The 19,827-nt window shown below is 34.1% G+C and overlaps 1 protein-coding gene across 1 annotated transcript; it reads right to left on the bottom strand.

The window, feature by feature from the left end:
- Window positions 1-298: 298 nt before the first annotated feature.
- On the bottom strand, window positions 299-8,624 carry LOC124363001 (translation initiation factor IF-3, mitochondrial). Its single transcript, XM_046818041.1, has 3 exons — window positions 7,829-8,624; window positions 4,706-4,930; window positions 299-540 (listed from the first exon to the last, which is right to left on the bottom strand). The coding sequence occupies exons 1-2, from the start codon at window positions 8,429-8,431 to the stop codon at window positions 4,781-4,783; spliced, it is 753 nt and encodes a 250-aa protein (XP_046673997.1). The 5' UTR covers window positions 8,432-8,624; the 3' UTR covers window positions 299-540; window positions 4,706-4,780.
- Window positions 8,625-19,827: the final 11,203 nt, after the last annotated feature.

The raw sequence follows: 19,827 nt of genomic DNA, 5'->3' as shown, positions 1-19,827 counted from the left end.
AAATTGTGTTTCAACTAAGAGCAATATAGCATATATTTGGCATTACAATACTTTCTAATCCACTAAGTATTAGAAAAAGTAGTAACAAGGAAATAGTGCATAGTTTTTTTTTCTCAATAAGTTGATAAAAATTATAGTCTTTCATTCGTTTTAACAAATTGTTTTTTGCTTGGGAAGATAAACGCAATACATCCACTGTCCTTATTTATCTGCCAAGAAAAAACAGTGTATACAGTACATGACTATAACAGATAACAGAGTGGGTAAATTATTTAAACTTTTAAAGAATAACCCAAACACAAAAACAAAATAGCTTATATTTTACAAATATACATCCATTATAAATGTGTTTAAAATGTTTATCCCTTGGTTTAAAAGGGATGGAACACTCCGGAAGTGACCCTTTACTATTACAACCAAATGATATTTTATAAATGTTTCTTCGTTTTCAAACGATATTCTCTATATTTTTCTGTCTTCTAGCCCTGGTTTTCTGATTTGAGTACATCAATACTTGCCAAAACCTGGCATCTTGTATTCCTGGACAGACAAAATCAAAACAATATATAATTCTAAATATTTAAATACATAAATGCTGTAATCAATATGAATCCTTCTTGTGTACTTTTTCTACAATGGTTATCTCATTATTGTGACAGGTTTTTTTAGACATTTGGCGTTGTTTAATGGTTGTTATAGTATCATTATTGTCTTTAAAGATAGATGCAAGAAAACTAACATTGAAAAAATTAGTAAATTTGTTCAACAAGATTGCCATTTAACTATCAGAGCAATGTCTCCGTTAACAGGAATTGGCAAGGAAAGTTTAAGACAGATTCCTCATTAAAGTGTCAATACACAAATTATATTTAAATCGGTTCTAAAGTATTTCACACCTGAATAGAAGAAATGCCACAGAATGATTTGTTCTGATGTCATACAAAATGATCCTAACATCTTACAAAACATTATTACTTGCAATCTGCCCACATGATATCTGGAAGCTTCATTTCTACATAGGCAACATCAGTTCGATGATGATCCATGTCACAACATTGACCTGGGCTGAGCGTTAGTGAACATTACACTGGTTTTATGGGTACTGTAACCATGATAAGAAAATGATAAAATAAATAAATATGTAAATAAACTGAAAAGGCGTACGCTTCATTCATTCATTCATTGTGACCTTTTAATGCGTGACATATTAATATGTAAAATAATACATTCATATGTGACAAATAATAACAGTAGCTAGAGGCTTCAAATTTTACAAGCAACCTCAACGAAGGTACATGGTGTAGCATACTCCCACCTTGATACAATTAGGTATTATTTTTGGTTCAGGAATAATGCAGGCTAACCAAAATTAAATTCTAGTAAATATGAAATAAACAACGAAATACTGAAGACTAGAACTATCCTTCTAATGGAGCATAAAGGCAAACAGCACCAATACTGAAAGATTTTCGTAAGTCATACTGGATGACAAACTGGTCCAAGACATATGTAAGAACCACCATGACATTCAGTTGGAATCGATTAAGAATCACGCTACCGGTAATCGTGTTTCTTCATAAAACTAATATATTTTTGACATTTCAAAAAGTTATACGACATAATCTAGTAACCCTGCAACCAACCAAAAGACAAAAATTAAATTTTATTGCAAATAATTCAATAATTACTTAAAAACTTTTCAGTTCTAGGGTTATGTGAAATGTAATCTACTTTTTGAAACTTTGAATGACTGTCATCTTAAAACCTTCAGAGATATAGAAGCACAATAATCTTTTGAATTACTTAACATGTTCAAAGCACTTTAAGTTAATCTTCTAAGCTTAAGCAACTTTGACAGATGTTCAGTAGCACCATCACTATTTACTATTTAATTTCTTGTACAAAAATTAATAATTCCGGCACCATTGGAAACATCAGTTTCTGCACCGTCTACTGACATGAGGGGCCACATGGCACCTTATGGTGAACACAGTGGTAAGTTGTACCTAATGGAGATGGCTGACTATCATTGAAATGCAGATGGGTAGATAGTCCGTTGGCTGAACAAAATCTGAGTATCAACAAATTAGACAACAGAACCAAGAATCCGGTTGAATAAAAGGATTTGATTCCACCAACTATGGGAATTACTATCAAACCTCGATATATATAAGACAGGTATCTTAAATATTATAACCTCAACACGTTAGCAGCTCCCTGAGCAAAATTTCAGTCATTTCAGTCTCTTAGTCCAACAAATTAACTCCAAAGTTCCACTCCCACAGTTACAGAAGGGATTTCTCCATATTTAATCACTGAGCACTACTCTGAAAATTGAATAAAGAATTCCCTTAATCCCCCTATTGCAACTGTGAAAACTGCTTTCAGAAAACACTTGTGTGATTGTTACCTCCAACAGGAAATTAATCGGAACCTTTTATTGTAATCCCTGAAAGCTACAGCTTGATGTACCGAGGCACTGCACAGAAATGTTTCACAGGACAGCTAATAATAACGGATGAAACTAAGATGAGCTGAGGGTGACATCATCTGTTGCACATTTTTCTTCCTCACTCGCAACATTATTATTTGTGAAACATTCATTTTAGATTATTGTAGAAGACTCAGTAACAAAATATTTAATGTATCTCTTAACACATTCACTACTCAAGGTATGCAGGTGTACCTACATGGCAGTGTAGTCCACAAGAAGGGTAAGCCAACGGCCATCCGTTCACTTAATTGTAATCATAAGTATGGTAGGAGAACGTTGTTTGTGCGTGACCATTGTAGGAGGAATCCATGTTTATTGTAGACATCTTCATTTGTGGTGTAATCAAGCCTCCTTAACTTCAAGCTGGTTGGGACCGGTTCCGCTAAGCGTGCCGATGGCTGTACAGTACACTTTTTATCACTTACCAGAATCTTTTCCTGGTTTTCAGTCTTCTCTAGTATTAAAGGAAATAGTGCTGTTTCACAATGTTTAAGATTAAGCATTTGGTGGTGATTAAATTTTTGTGTAAAGAGGGTCTTATCTAGGGCATATTAAAGAACGATTAGATGGTTAGTGAGAGAAAGTCTGGATGATGACACATGTTCCAGTCGCAATATGAAAGCAGTCATAACTGAAACAATCCAACTTGAGGAAGCCGAAATACTGTATTGTCTGTGTCTAAGACCAAAGAAATTACTGCGAGGTTTGGACTTTTAAAACCAAGCGTTTTGAGCATCATCAATGAAAATTTGCATATGAATAAGGTGAGTACAAGATAGATGTAAAAAATTATCGAAGCTGCTTATTAAGAAGAACGAGTTCAATACTTCAATGAATTTTCAATATTAATACAATGCAGACCCACAGAATTTCATGGAATCAACTGTCACTGGGCACAAAACAATGCTACTACGATTCCGCTCAATAAAAGAGAATCTATAGAATTGAGAAGCAAACTTTCTAATGGCAAAAGTCACAAAGTCAACAAAAACAATTATGACAATTTTTGAGAGTATAAAGGAATATTTCTGAATAATTTTAAAGAAAGCAACACCACAGTGAATTAAAATGAATTGATTATGCCTCTATTGGATTCAGTTGACAAATTAATTGGGTATTCTTACTCTAGCTGATTTAGGATTTCAAGGGGGTAAAAATACCTAATTAATTAATATTGCCTGAAGTGTGAACAGCCTTATTAGTTAAATAGGAGATCACTCATACTGACAAAAAGTGCTGAGATATGGGAGAATAATCAGCCCTAAGATGCTGGGGCCACACCAATACTACGTGCGAATGATCGGTCTCATTCTAAGACATTCATAAGTTTTAAAGGGAAAAAAACCACCTTCCTTGTTAATAAAGTTTCATGCCGAGTGACAGAGCTACCATGGCGACCACCCCCTTCATTACCCTTCCACCATCAGCAACACTGCACTTGAAAAGCAGACTACAATTGCGATTCTACAAGCGAGCGAGAGGAAAATTTGACTACATTGCACCCTGGGCGCATCACGATACCATTCAAATATTTGCTAAACACCACAGAAAGTAAACCGAGCACTCACTTTTACTGTGCATTACTTTTTAGCATTGAATGGGTTATGCTAAAACTAGTACAATCACAGGTAGAACAACTTAGAGGAGAATATATTGAAAAAAAATAGACTTAATTTTTGTATCATCTTTCCTTCATCCCTGCAGACACTTACACACTTATCTCGTATTATCCAGAACTCGATTCATACAACAGAATTTAACAGTTATAAAGTTAAATAAGCCTGTAATATAAATAAGTTATTGATTTTATTGGTGAAAATAAACATAACTCTTGATCAAACAAGTTTTCGAGTATCTTTTTTTTTGTAAGACCTACCATATTGCAGGGTACACAATCAATATGGAACCTTGCTGCCTCCAATGCTCAGGTTATTCTGATGTACTCTGGACTAATGACTTCATTTCCTCTACTGAATTATGAAAAAAATTTTCCTATATAGAAAATGAACTATTTTAATAGTAGCAGTTTCCTTATTAGCTTCATTATTAGTTTCCTTTACATGTATAGAAAGTTCTTCATACCCTCTTAGCAGTCAATAGTTTAATAAATACAAAGATCTATACATTCGTCAGATAATTACAAAGAATATCATCCTAAAAATAACAATATTGATGGAAACTAGTTTACATAACACTAATGTTTTTACTTACACAGGTATGAATCCAAATAATTCTGTCTCTGCCCAACTAGAGTATAAAACTAAACGTTCCCTCACAGCTCATGTGTTATGTGGTTTCCGTCTCGGACACTTTTGAACTTTTTTCCGTTTTCTTTGGAGGAAGGATTTGAAACCTGACATCTGACCCTTTGGTTCTCTTTTGTACTATTCTTCCATCAACACCAATATTTTGTTCAATTAATTTGTATATATTCTCCTAAAATTAAAAAAAATGATTACAAATTTGCTAAACATTTTTATGTAACATGTAAATATTACAGCGTTAGAAGTTTTAGGTAAGGCAAGTTCTGTCTGAAACTTGACGGTAAACAGACAAACTGCCAACATACATCTGCAACAAACATATTATACCACACGTAAGGCAAGTTCTGTCTGACACTTGACAGTAAACAGAAAAACTGCCAACAGACATCTGGAACCAATATATTATACCACATGTAAGGCAAGTTCTGTCTGACAGTTGATGGTAAACAGACAAACTGCCAACAGAAACCTGCAACCAACATATTATACCACACGTAAGACAAGTTCTGTCTGACAGTTGACAGTAAACGGACAAACTGCCAACAGAGACCTGCAACCAACATATTATACCACACGTAAGACAAGTTCTGTCTGACAGTTGACGGTAAACAGACAAACTGCCAACAGACATCTGCAACCAACATATTACAACAAATTAAGCTATATTTTCATATTAAATTGATTCTACTCCGCAGTCTTTCAGTTTAATCCTGAATCTTGTTAAAAACTGTAATGACACACACTACTTCGCTATATTTATGCATAATCATTGGAACATCTGTAGATTGTCAATTATTTAAGTGAAGTTATATTGATATACATTTGTTTTCACTGGGACTCTCCATCACATGGCGTGAGGTTACCCACGTCTACGAATGCATGGCGCACAAGTGGTGTGATGGAATCCTTAGAAGTTGAGACTTTTATGGAGTCTGAAAAACAGAAAATGCGGTTGCTTCACCGTGCTTAAGAGATCGTGTCAGAAAAATCATAGTGCACTCAATCATGCAACTGATAAACTAAATTACATTATGGGTATTGATAAATCGATAATTTGGTTTAACTGATTTGATTGTCGTGGTGGCCACTTATTATACTCCAACCAAACTCTGTATGAAACATTCTAGGGAAACATTCTACTCTCCTATAATAAATTGCAATATTTTTATCTGAATATATCAATATCTTATAATCATACATCCAGACTTTTTATACACGCTGCATACTGTACAACACTAGGCTAATAGGTTTAAACAACAAGAATATTTGGGGAGACTATAATAAACGACATACACTCGTTATTTGATTGTTTTTATTGAACAAATCGATATATTATCCAGCTTCAATATTATTATCAGTAAGTTGTATCAATTATACAACTTAAGTATAATGTAATGTAATTTGATGTTCAAAATAACATCAAATTTTTTATCACTGGACATTATAAGATTAAAGGCCGAGGTGGCAAATCACGAATTTGACGTTATCAACGTTATCTGCTCATCCTCCTGAACAAAAAATATACATGGTTTTAGGGGGTGCAAATGACAAATAACATGATTTTAGAGGGTATATACATAAATAGTTAAGTTCTTAATGTTTTAATGTTCTGTTTGTTTGCTGTATCTGGATAGCTGTAAATATTATCTGCGGGTGGGACTGATAGCGTATCTGTTATCTGAGCGCTCTGGGGCAGAAGTCAGAGATAATGTGTACTGTAGGTTGTATCGAGTGAGTGCGTGACAATCATGGATCAACCATCCACTAGTTCGACCAATCGTAGTGAACTGGTGTGCCGTAAATATTATCTGCGGCTGGGACTGATAGCGTATCTGTTATCTGAACGCTCTGGGGCAGAAGTCAGAGATAATGTGTACTGTAGGTTGTATCGAGTGAGTGCGTGACAATCATGGATCAACCATCCACTAGTTCGACCAATCGTAGTGAACTGGTGTGCCGTAAATATTATCTGCGGCTGGGACTGATAGCGTATCTGTTATCTGAACGCTCTGGGGCAGAAGTCAATGCTTCACTAGATATCGTGTACTGTAGTTTGGATCGAGTGAGTGCGTGACGATCATGGATCAACCATCCACTAGTTCGACCAATCGTAGTGAAATGGTGTGTCGGAGTGTTTTGCCGGACATGTTAAGAGTTTACATTTCATCCAAAACGAGATTATTTAGTTTCTGTACATTCAGTGGAACACACTAATGGTAAGTATTCTCTATTAATGTCCATTTATATACTTATTCATATTAGGGGTATTCATGATTTATTAAGTTTTTTACACGGTACATAATTGCCTTTCCATTACAATTCAATTTATATTTCTGATCAGCCCCTCTAGAATTTGATATTTTACTGATAGGTACTAACTCGAGGGATGTTTTTCTTTCGTTGACATCAGCGCGGGCTTTGGCAGCACCAAATCCGTGCTGATGGCCGGAGGCACTTGTCTCAACTAATTAATTTGTAGTTCGAAATTTAAGAAAAAATTGGTCATTTGGATCAAAATTCTGCTCATTTCAGTATTATTTTTCATTTACGTTTGCAAAGTGGCGCCGCATCCGATGACGTCATCACGAGGTTGAATCATGGTCACCAAAGGTCATGTGATGCCTGATGTGGATGTAGAACATGGAAATATTGCTCCGTGCTCTAACAGTTGTTCCATTTTTTATGTTCTAGAACAACGTTACTTCTCATTTCCACCCCGCCAAACCTTATATTGGTTTGTTTTGTAGAACGATTCCAATAAGTTAATAACGCGAAACTCGTGTTTTGCCGCTCCGGCCGTTGATATGACAATTACCTTATCACTAACTCTAACTAGGTACCTTAGCCTCACCGACACCAAACAAAATTTTTTATAACTATCCCAAAAAAAGGCTGGCTACTGTGTGTTACAACCATTGTCGTTTTAGGGTTAAAGGTGACAGTTTAATGTAGGCCTTGCTCTTAATCAGTCGTAGCCTAAATAAAAAATGATCAGACTATGTCATCTATGTTATAACTTACTTTAAATGGATCAGTTGGCCTAAAAATATATAAACTGTAGGCTACTTACTCCAGCTTTTAAATCACCTGTTACAACAACTCTTACTTCATATTTCTTTGATAACCATTTCTTCATCATATTAATTTTAGTTAAAACATCGTGTTCATTTATATTAGTAGAAAAAGATACAACTTTACTGTCTGTTATGGATTTTTCACTTTTTGTTTTGGTTTCTTCCCAACCCTTATCATCTTTCAGGTATTGTGATTCTGTAAGCAATTGATAAACAGCCCTGTCTGTTTTGGGGTCAAAATCAACTACTTTAACTAGTTTGTAGTTTCTTCTCAGTGCTAACTTTGCAGCATCTTCCACTGTTGTAACAGACATTTTTTTATCTAAATCCAATAAAGTAATATAAGTTTTCAGCTCCTTCTTAGGTTTCTTAGGTTTATTAGATGATGGTCCCTTTTCCAATGTGGTTTTATTTACATTATCTTTAGAGTCAAATGAATAAAACGCTTTACCATATTTACTGACAAATAAACTTAAAGAAGGCGTAAGTCTCTCTTGAGAAATTCTTAAGAGTGAAGCACTTGTTTTCTCACAAATATATGTTGTAGGATATCCTTTAATAGTCAATGAATACACCTTAAACGAAAGTCTCGACCACATTCTATTTATATATATTCAATCTTTTAAAACGTACGTAAATGTAGAAAATAAAACAAACACAATGTTAAAAGCTAAACAGTTAACACGAACAGTAATGCCAATAAAATTGTCAATCACACAATAACCTTGTTTACAATCACCTTTAGGAGGTTATGTTCAATTTCTCACACAGACACGCTCTTCTCTTCACTTCTTCTTTCTTATTTGCTGTATTCAGCAGGTTCCTTTACTTTGAGCATGAAACCTCAATAAACATTTATAGTGTTTTTCGCCATAATTTACATTTAATACTTAGTTTAGGACTTCACTTTTACAAACTGTCTTGCGTAAGTTTATTCTATTTGTGCCAAAACTGTTTTATTTTCTGGTTTTGAGATTTATTGTATTAATTTTAATCACGTCGGGGAGGAGGAGGAGGAGTTAGTATTCAAGACACAAATATTGGTCTCTGTGCTAGCATATATACTTAATTTTATTACTAAGATAGCTTGCACCCAAAGTAATAAAAAATGTACAACTCAACAAAATTAAATAATTAACAATAAATAACAAATAATGAATTAATTAAGAATGAACAAATATTGGTTATTATATAAACTAAAACTAAACATGCATTGTGTTGTTCGCGCAATTAATCTTCAGCTGGTGTATTATTACAGAAGAAGTCTATATCTACAGGAACGCCATTGCCAAATTTGTGAAGACGGGCGATAGGACCATGGTAGCTGTAGTTGTTCGAGTGATGGTCAATCTCAAAAAGACTTGGATATGGCTCGGAGAAGCTATGAAGAGTCTATTATTCCATTAATAAGTTTGTGGTCCCAATTCAAAGTTAAAGTACTTCACTTCAGAGACATTTCAGGTGGCTTTCTACTCCGAAACAGAAACAGACTCTGGACACACATATAGTGTTTGTTAGATCCCCAAGGATAGAGTGTTTCTAGTAGATAATAAGAGACTTAAAATTAGTATTAATTTTGATTCATACTCTTTCTCATTCAGTTTTCTGTATGAAAACAAAAACTTACCATTTCTAATACTATATCCGAATCAAAGTTGGCCAGTAGATCTTTTAGTTTAAAAAGGCGTATTAATTTTCTTTGATTGCAGTTTCACTTCTAGTTATTTCATGTTTCACTCTCGAATCAGCTGGCTGGATAATTGACAGAAAATTGTTGGGTTTGACAGGTTTGGGTCGGGACCACGAATGCCTGGTTCACTCATATGTGGTGACCAGTGCCATGATAATCTCCAGTGTGACATAATATTTATTTAATAAATTGTTACGATGTGTCGTTTATTATCGTAAAATAACTGCCAGGTTTTAAATTATTCACATTAACCATTTTATATGTGATTTTTAAATAGAAACACATAGGAAGAGAAGTACACCAAATGAAGCGAGATCGAAATATGTTCACAGGATACTTCTTGTTTGTTTTGTATCTATTATCATTTCCCAAGATAAGCTAACCTCTCAGGAAGCATCCATGTAGATAACGTAAGTACATACATTATTTGTTATTATTTCAAAAAATATAATAAAAATATTCCAAGTGTAGGAAGATTAAGTGTGCAATTTAAACATAACATCAACATTCTTAACACAAAGATGTACTATTCCGTTTATATAACTGTAATGGAAAATTATTTTAAAAATAAATAATTCTCAGAGACAGTCTGCATATTTAACATTAAAATCAAACATGCTATTATTGCTATCTTTTTTGAAGTCAACTTTCATTCACACAGAATAAATTTGATTGCGTTGTGATTGTTATGGTATACTGATGTCGTACTCTCTTTCTGTGAAGTAAATTTATTAATAACAAGTCATTATCAAAAATAAAATAACATAATTTTAATTAGTAATTTAACTACAACCACGAAGATAAAATTAAAAATAATCCAGTTTACATAGACAATAGACATTATTCTTTACTTTTTTACTTTATTATTGGAGATGTATTCTAATAACAAACGTGTTAATACAAAGAATGTATTTACATCAAAACATTAATTTAAATGTTCACTATTAATTCGCCACTTGTTTATATGTATGTAAAGGACTGCCACATATTACACCATAGGCGTATTCCGGGGAGGGGATTTGGGGTTTGTAACCCCTCCCCCGCCTATTGATACAAATATTTAAGATAATTTTAACTTGCGTTAAACTGAGGTAGTCGAACAATGTACGAGTATCATAGTTTTGTTTTGTTTTTATTTGTTTTGATATTTTAACTATTAATTAATTGCAGCTGGCATGTAGTTAAACAAAAAGCTCATGTTTTTAATTTTTCGGAATGACTATTCCATCAGTGACCCGTTAGGGTTGACAAAATGTTATACAGACCCTGTCGCTTCCACACTTCACGCGCTTCGGACGAGGTAGAGAGCGAGTATAAGGCTAATGAACAGGTCATCTCTCTCTGTAAACGGCTAATTTGAAATATGTAGTCTTAACATAGTTATCTCGTTTTCTATGTTAGCGCTAGCCGTGGATTAGTAACTTGTGTTAATAATGAATACCGATAGTTGTAGTAACAAAAATAAAATAAAAGTACAAAACCCCTATTTCGCTGATTTCATTATTTATAGGAATATGTTATCTATCATACAAAATATCAATACACACAGTAAGACTGTTAACATTGTTTGTATATATTCTAGTCTATAGATGTTATTATATTGTCTGTTGGTGGAATCCCGAACTTATGTTTATGTTGAATTGCACTTATAGTATTTCTCCTTTATATTTACTGTAATATTTGAGAGTTGCAGTTAATCATTTTTTTCTTACCTGAATGTTGTCATGCAGCCTATAACATAGAGATGGGAAAACCCGTTATTCGTCAATAACCAATTCCAAAATAACGTGGTTAGATGGTATTACGTTTTAATAACCTGTTACCGTGGTAGCCTACCTGCTACAGCAATGTAAAATCGCCAACAAACAAAATATATTTGTTTTTTGTTGATTTGTGTACTTTCACTAATTATTACGATAATTATTTACCGACCGACATAACGTGTTTGTTACACACTGTGTATGAAAACCTATATTAGACAACCAAAGTAATGAAATATCGTGCTTCGTAAATGTTGTACTATATTTATTCATCGCAATGCATGCAAGTAGTGGGTGTCAACAGCTCAGCGTCGGAAAAAACACAATTATTAATTTGATGTCTCAAAATTTGTGTAGTTGTATACACAGTAAATGTATCCTCTATAAAACTACTCATTGATTTATATCCAAAAACGTTTGATCAGGGACAGAACATTTTTTTAAACAATTAAATGTAAAATAAAGATTATTTAAGTAATACAAATACACGTATAAATTCGAAGTAAAAGGAGGAGGATGTGTCTTGTAGTTTAAAAGATATAGCAATTTTTCTGAACCTCTGTCAATCTCTTTAATAAAGCATAATTTTTTACGTTATTTTGTTATCGGAAGGTCTCCAAAATAAGGTCAAATTTTCGCTTATGTTATAGCCGTTTTTTGAACGTAGAATAATAATAATAATGATCTTAGAAAGCTGTCAAACTTAAAATTTTTCTAATTATTAGCCTACCGGGGGGGGGGGAGGTGCTTCCTTACCACAGCTTGAATGGGAGGTACAGAAAATGTTTAGTAGTAACATCCCCCCCTCCCACCGAGTCAAATTTTTACATCATTCTACATACGCCTATACACTACGCTACTACATTATAAGTAAACAATCTTCGCTTTCTCTAATGACAATGGATACTTCCATGTATAAAAAGAGAAAACTCGGATAAGTAAATAAAACGTGAACATATTGTATTTATATTACATAAACAATTACAATGTGATTTGTGTTTAATCATAATATAAGTAAAAACATATCGAAATATTAACCTTATTTTATTGTATTACACATTCGTCTGAAGATTTATCTGCATTACCGTCAAAAATAATAGGTAATTAATTCTCCTTGTCCATGCATTCAAATGTATGCTGCTTTTAAATTACTTAGATTATGAAGAAGTCGATTTATTCCTTAGAGTACGAACACATACGCGGGTTGGATGTTGATATGCAACTCGTTTTTATTTGTATGTGATTTCGTTTTAAAAGAACAGTGTATTTCATTTCTACAATAGCAATATTACTGATATTTAATAAAATAATTACTTACGGCATTGGCCACCAGGCGAACAGTATTGCTAGTTCAGTTTCTGTCTACCAGGGCGCAGGGAGTGTTAGTTTGTACTAAAAAAGGTAGGGTGCGCCATTGTTATGATCGTTTCCTATCTTGAAATATTATTATTAAAAGTAAATAAAACTATACAACTTTAAAAATTTTACTTATATGATAATATGTTTACACTTAATATTAAATTTATAAAAATATCTTGTCTATAATACAAAATATTAACACACACAGCAAAACTGTTAACATTGTTTGTATAGATTCTCGTCTACAAGTTTAAGAGTCTTCTGTTTAAGTACAAACGCTCACTTCTGTACTTCATAGTAAATGTCATGTATTTGTGGAGTATTCTTTGAAAGCTGTACAGTCTATCATTCTTACCTGAATGTTGTCATGTAGCGTATACCAGTTATAAATGGTGCTGCTTCGGGACCTTTACATAAACCGACTCAGTCATACTTGTTCACTGTCACGACATCTTCTGATCGACTGAACGGAATAATTTTTTTTTTTTTTTTTTTTTTTTTAAGCCTCAGCTTTAAGCTATGCTGGCTTCGATGTACACTGTAGAGGTGTGCCTTTGGAGCTGGAGCTGTTTTCAAATCAGCGCTCCGCTGCTGGAGCGGAGCGGAGCAGCGCTCCGTGACTCTCGAAACAGCTCCAGCTCTAACCTTATATATTCATATAATTACTCTCTCGGAGCGTCTGTGGAGCTATCAGCTGTGGCCTACAACTTGTTGACAAACCAAAAACAAACCAGTTTCAGTTTCAGTAGGAGTTCTAACGTAGACATACAGTGAAAAGTGATATTTTTGTGCGGTTTACGAGTATGACTAGTATTGATTGGTTTTTGTGCAGTTAATTAACATGGCATCAAAAAGTACAGAAATCTAAGACAAGTTCAATTTGGTCTCATTTTTACAGTTATTGATGCTAACCTTAAAAACTGTAGATGTGAACATTGTGGCTTGGTTATGTGCTACCGTACATCAACGTACAATTTGAAGAGGCATATATTGAGAGAAAACATGTCGGAATTACTTTGAGTGTTATAAGTTCAAAATCAACAAGTGTAAGTGATCGTGATGTGAATGTTACAACCAACACTGGACCTACCGATTCAGGCCGCTTCATTTAGTAACTTTGCAACTGAAAATGACCTCAACCTGGTGAGTTGCCTTCTAATCAATTAGATAAGCCAAAGGGAAGTGCTAAACAAACCACTCTATCGAGTTTTATACCAAAAAAAATGAATAACAACCAAAAGAAAAAGGTAGAAGCTGCGTTTCTAAAGCTATTTTACAAAGATTTCCAACCGTTTTCTATTGTGGTAAGGACTCTGGTTTTTCGGGAATTCGTTACAGCTTTAAACCCTTCTTTTGAAATTCCATCAAGGAAAGTGGTTTCAAAAAACCTAATACCCACCACGTACGACAAATGTAAGCTTCAAGTAGCTGAGTTAATGAAAAATGTGGAAAACATCTGTTTAAAACGACAGATGCATGGACATCTACGATCAATGAATCGTATATAGCTGTTACAGGGGCATTTCATTACCAATGATTTTTGTGTTGAAATCAGTTCTCTTAGACTGTATTTTAATGGAGGGCTCACATACTTCTAGCCATTTAGCCGAAGAAATCAAGAAAATAACGAATTTCTATAAAATCTCAGACAAAAATCTTAGTTGTTGTAACAGACAATGCCTCCAATGTCGTTGGAGCCATAAAAAATGTTTTAATGTGGAGTCATTGGCCGTGCTATGCACATACTCTTAACCTAGTGGTTCAAGATGCCATATCAAAGGTAGATACAGTAATCACCAAATGCAAAAAGATTGTCTCATTTTTTAAGAGAAGCAACGCAGCCACTGAAAAACTATTAAAATACCAAATCAAACAATGGCGTTAAAGACCCTAAACGCTTACTTCAAGATGTAAGTACGAGATGGAACAGCACATATTACATGCTTTGTAGATTTGTTCAGTTAAAAGAGGCTGTAATAAGCACTTTGGCATTGCTGGACAAAGACTTGCCATCTTTAATTTCTAATGAATGGAAACTTTGCAGTGACCTTTGCAAAGTCCTAAAACCATTTGAAGAGGTCACAGCAAAGATGAGTGGGGAATTCCTACTTCACTGGAAGTCAAATAATTGTTTTGACGCTTGGGCTGCAAAATGTTTGCAGCAAACTATGTACACTAAATTTGCACCCTGATGCAATACAGGTAGTACAGAAACCTGCTCATGGTGTTATCAGCCCAGATAACCATGACATTGAGTACAAACAATGTTAAGTAGTACTTAATACCTTTTTGGACCCAAGGTTCAAATTGTAATGCATTTTCTGACGACAAATGTCAACAGTTTGCTAAGAATCATGTGATTACGGTCGTTGCAGCTATGATTTCCGCCACTTCTGCCACCGCAATGGAACAATCCCCTCCTGGTACACCATCTTTGACTTTGACCAACCAATCTGGTCCATCACAATTTGAAGAAGAAGAATGTTCAGTATTTTTTCTATGTTTGATTCTGTAATAAAATCTGTACAAAGGCAGACTCCCGGAACTCCCAAACGATTGTGCTACCGCCGAAATCGACAGGTACATCGCTGAACACACCACTTCCCAGAGAAGGCGATCCTCTGTCCTGGTGGAGGATTTCACGAGGCAGTCTACCCAAATCTCAGCAGACTCGTTAAAATAAACATGGGGTTTGTGGGTACGTCAGTACCTTGTGAAAGAATTTTTTCCCGAACGGGAATAATAATAAGTGACCGAAGATCACGTATCAAATCCATGAAAGTGACTCAAACTTGTGTATCTAAATGCAAATCATGAATACTTGTGTAAATAATTTGTATATTATTTTATATTTTCTGTTACCGTACTATTTTTTATGTTTTATTACTACAGTGTGAAAATAAATATAAATAAAATGTACGTGTAGTCTTCTTACCCAAAAATTAGATTTTCATAATACGTATTATAAAAAAGTAAGTAGTAATTAAAACTGTCAGCACCTTAGCATATTTGTTTACAGTAGTATTTGCTGTTTATAACATAACCAAGCAATAAGCTCCAATCTACAAGGGAGCAGACAGATGCCGCACATCGCGCCGGAGCGGTTGCCGGAGCTGGAGCTGTTTAAAGAGCTAGCTCCGCAAACGGAGCCGGAGCTAGTTTGGCTTCTCCCGCTCTCGGAGCTACTTGGCACACCTCTAGTACACTGATATTTTATTACACTGGTATTTTTGATTTACAAAGTACACTATCAAACCGTGTCTAAGTATTTATTTACAAAGTACACTATCAATCGTGTCTATGCCTGATTGGACCTCCCCGGGATTTGAAACCCGTGATCTCTCGGTTAGAGAGCCGAGACTATAACCATTAGTCTACGGAGGAGGACTGGAATAAATTTGTTAATGAAAAGATTTGCTTGCAATCAAAGGAACGAATAGAGGAAAGGACTTTATATCGTACAGTCAATGTATAAATATATATAACAATAAATTTATTATGACTGGAATCTAGAAAATAAAAATATTATCCTTCAAAACTTATTCAAACAATTAACTGTAATTTACCAGATACTTTACTAATAATATTTTAATTGTAAGTACTTTATTAACAATAGGCTCGATTTATTAGCAGGCTATGTCTTTCATTTATCATAAGTAAGATAATTCCACTATAAATGTTTTAAAGAAATTACTAAAAATCAGACTCATACATTGCTTGTCTAAAAATAGGTTTATATATTAATTAAGTTCCATCTAATTTTCAAAATACCCTGGCTATTCCACCCCGTCATGTATTAAGGTTACGGTTTTATTTTTAATCCGTCAACAGCGAACGAACGAACAAAATGAATGACGGAATGACTAAAGGAAATAAATGGATGGACAACTTTGGGAGACCTGCTGTAACGTATAACACAACAGAATCTAAACAGTTTTAGTTCATTAAACATAATGATGGGCTATTTTTTACACGAATAAGGTTTATAAAGTGAATATGGTTTTAATGTTATGAGTTTGAACGATTCTTTTAAATAATTTATCTTTTAGGGATAAAAATACGTATTTTATTTAGTAGGCGGGGGAAAAATAAACGAAACTTTTGGTTGAATAGGTCTTTTGAATCACTAATCCTGATCACTCGTTTACCTGAGTGACTCGTTCAAGTTATGACTGAACAACACATCTCTACAACTAATTTCATGTCTCAAAAATTGTGTAGTTGTACACACAGTAAATGTATCCTCTATAAAACTACACATTGATTTATATCCAGAAACGTTTGATCAGGGACAACACATTTTTAAAAACAATTAAATGTAAAAATACATCAATGCAGAATTTAATTAGTAACCCGACGTTGATTATTTACTGCATATCTTTCCATTTTGAAACAAGCTACTCTTAATTTATTCACTATAAAGCCGAAGGTGAAATAAGACTGTCCATATTTGATCAAAGACATTTCATCAGTGAATGATGTGCAAAAGAGTCAGCTAAACTCGTATACAGCCGTGTGGTTGTATGTGTATCTACTCTCATGGGGCAGTTTCTATACCTAGCGAAGCAAGTGAAAAGTAAAAGTCAGACCTACGAATTGTTTACATAAACATTTGTGTATGTTTATTACATAAACAATCAACGGAACAAGAGTTTACGTATTGTGATTCGGACTCTATCTAAACCAGCTGCTACAGTTTTACGGCACTAGGCCAATCCACTTCGTGTCTATCGTGTTGAAAATTGCGTCAATGATACTTTCATTAGTTCGTGGACTGGTTAAACTGTAATATTTATATCTATTGGTTCTTGAGAAGCTTTTAAAACGTAATATTACTTTATTGGCCGTCTATATTAGTTATATTTGGCGTCATAGTTTCTTTTTTATTTTACTTATAACAATTGAATATTTAAAAACCTATTTTAATAATATTCAATTTTGAAACTACGTCAGTCATACATTTTTATCTCCACCTGGACCCACTTCAATTTTTGATATTTATATAAACTAAAGCATATCGTTTATACAATTTATACATAACAATGTTCAGATTGGATTGCAATATCAAGGAAAGGTTTATTTAATATCTGGTGCAGCAAAAACACCTAGGAGAAAATATTCTGATTAAAAGAAACTTGATGTAACTTAAGTGTGTATCGACTTACAACATCCCATGCTCATATTCTTTGATTTACAACGTTTGGAAGTTAAAAACTGGCAGATTACAAATCAAGAAAGAATGAAAAAAGTAGAAAAAGAAATAAATGTATTCAAAACCAACTAAATCGCAGATCTCATTTTAGGTGGATGTTCGGGAACCTTGAGTATACGTCGACAAACGACAGAAATTCCAAAAGAAGATACTTTAGTCATTAGAAATTAGCATCTACATTCACAGAAATTAATGCGAATCTTAGAAAACGCCTTGGTATTATACTAAATATCTAATGTTAACGGCTAAAAAATAAATATAAATAGTAAATAGCTTATCAAATAAGTATAATAATAAGTTGTCCTGCAGACGAACGGTATTGATAGTTCATTCTCTGACCACCAGGGCACATGCACAGTTAGTTTGTACTACACCTGGTAGAGTGTGCCGTTGTTGTTTCTTCTTTCTCTAAAGTAAAAATATTTTTGAAATTTAAGGGGCGTCCGGGGGCCATATGCTGCGCATGTTAAATTAGTCATTTTAAGGTACACATATCTCTAAAACCTTACGACGTAACTTACTAAATTTTTTTTCCTTTTGTTATGTATGTCTTTTAGAGTATTTATGGCACAGGACTTTCTAAAATAACTTTATTTAGGTATTTTACCAAATTTTTCTACAATTGACTTTTTTATTCGAAAATTTTGACTTTGCAACCATGTAGAATTGGTTTTAGGTTTTAAAACCAAATTTCCTGTGCTTTAAATAAAAACCATGAAATTGTGAACAAAACGAAACAAAAACTATACTAATACCTCGAGTAGTTTGGAAGATATGGGTGTACCGAAGTGTAAAAAAACAAGTTTTTCGGGAATTCCATTTTTTCTAGGCTATAACCTAAACAATAGTGACTCATGTATCTCAGTGCATTCCTGCTGCATAGGCTGGGTTATCTGGATCCTCCTGCTCATATATATCCTACACACGTCTTTTAGCTGCCTCACGCTTCTGGCGACACTTCTTTTCAATATCTTCTATCGCCTTTTGCGCCTTCCTTATGCGCATCCTGTCGAATCGCTTCATAACCTCAACACAGTTTTTGTCTGGCATTATACCTACTTTCTTGAGTACTTCACATTTAACAATGTTTCCTTTGTTGAAAACAGGCAATGGCCTCATAAACACCAAACCCAAGGGTCTTTTTCGTAACTAAAAAGTCGATTTTGGAATACGCGACCACACTACACTGTTTAGCGACTCGCTCGGATTTTGGGTCTGTCCATGAAGACATTTCGCCAGCAGCGTCGGGTTTAGCTAAGTCCTTGAACATTTGTTTACCTGTTCCATTACTACAGTGGCAATGTGGAAGTGTTCATTGTGGTCATAGGCTTCTTTCTTCTGGATAGCTTGTTGGTATTTGCACCACGTATCAGCAGTTTTCGGACACAAACTGCGCTGGTTCTTCATTTGTTGAAATGAGATGGAAATACTCCGCCCAAACTGCCCTCTTCATATTTTCCAGACTGCCAACATTTCTTCTAATGGCCAGCCCATAGTATAATTAAATTTCATTTATAGCCTCGAGAGTCAAACTACCTTTCCCCCCAATAGTTTTTATCATCAGGAAGTGTAAACAACACAATTCACAATGCAAATAACACAGAAACTTTGGTTAAAACAGATGACAACACATGAGAAAGAACCATATGACAGTAAAGAACAAACAGTGTTGCCAACACAACAAGTATGTGTAGCTTATATTATTACAACTGTAGTATGTATAAACATATGTCCCTCGCCCTAACGCCGCTGCCAGCGAAAAACACAGTGCAGACCATTACAAATAAATTAATTACATAAGGTTGCACTCGTCCCAAATTGTATGTATGATATGTCAAATTACTCGTAAGATTCCAAAGAATACAAAAATGTCAAAAAATAAAAATTGAAATTTTGACCCAAAATGGACCCCGGACGCCCCTTAAGTAAAAATACAATATGTGATAAGTTGAAATACATTTGGATACATATTTA

Source organism: Homalodisca vitripennis, chromosome 5 (assembly GCF_021130785.1).
Source record: "Homalodisca vitripennis isolate AUS2020 chromosome 5, UT_GWSS_2.1, whole genome shotgun sequence".
In the NCBI taxonomy this organism is placed as follows: domain Eukaryota; kingdom Metazoa; phylum Arthropoda; class Insecta; order Hemiptera; family Cicadellidae; genus Homalodisca; species Homalodisca vitripennis.
This window is presented reverse-complemented; position numbering and strand designations above follow the sequence as displayed.

Coding starts and splice junctions, on each gene's coding strand:
- LOC124363001 (XM_046818041.1), bottom strand. CDS start 8,431: ATGTGGTCGAGACTTTCGTTTAAGGTGTATTCATTGACTATTAAAGGA. Junction 4,931..7,828: donor CAGGTGATTTAAAAGCTGGA/GTAAGTAGCCTA, acceptor TTTTAATTTTAG/GAGAATATATACAAATTAAT.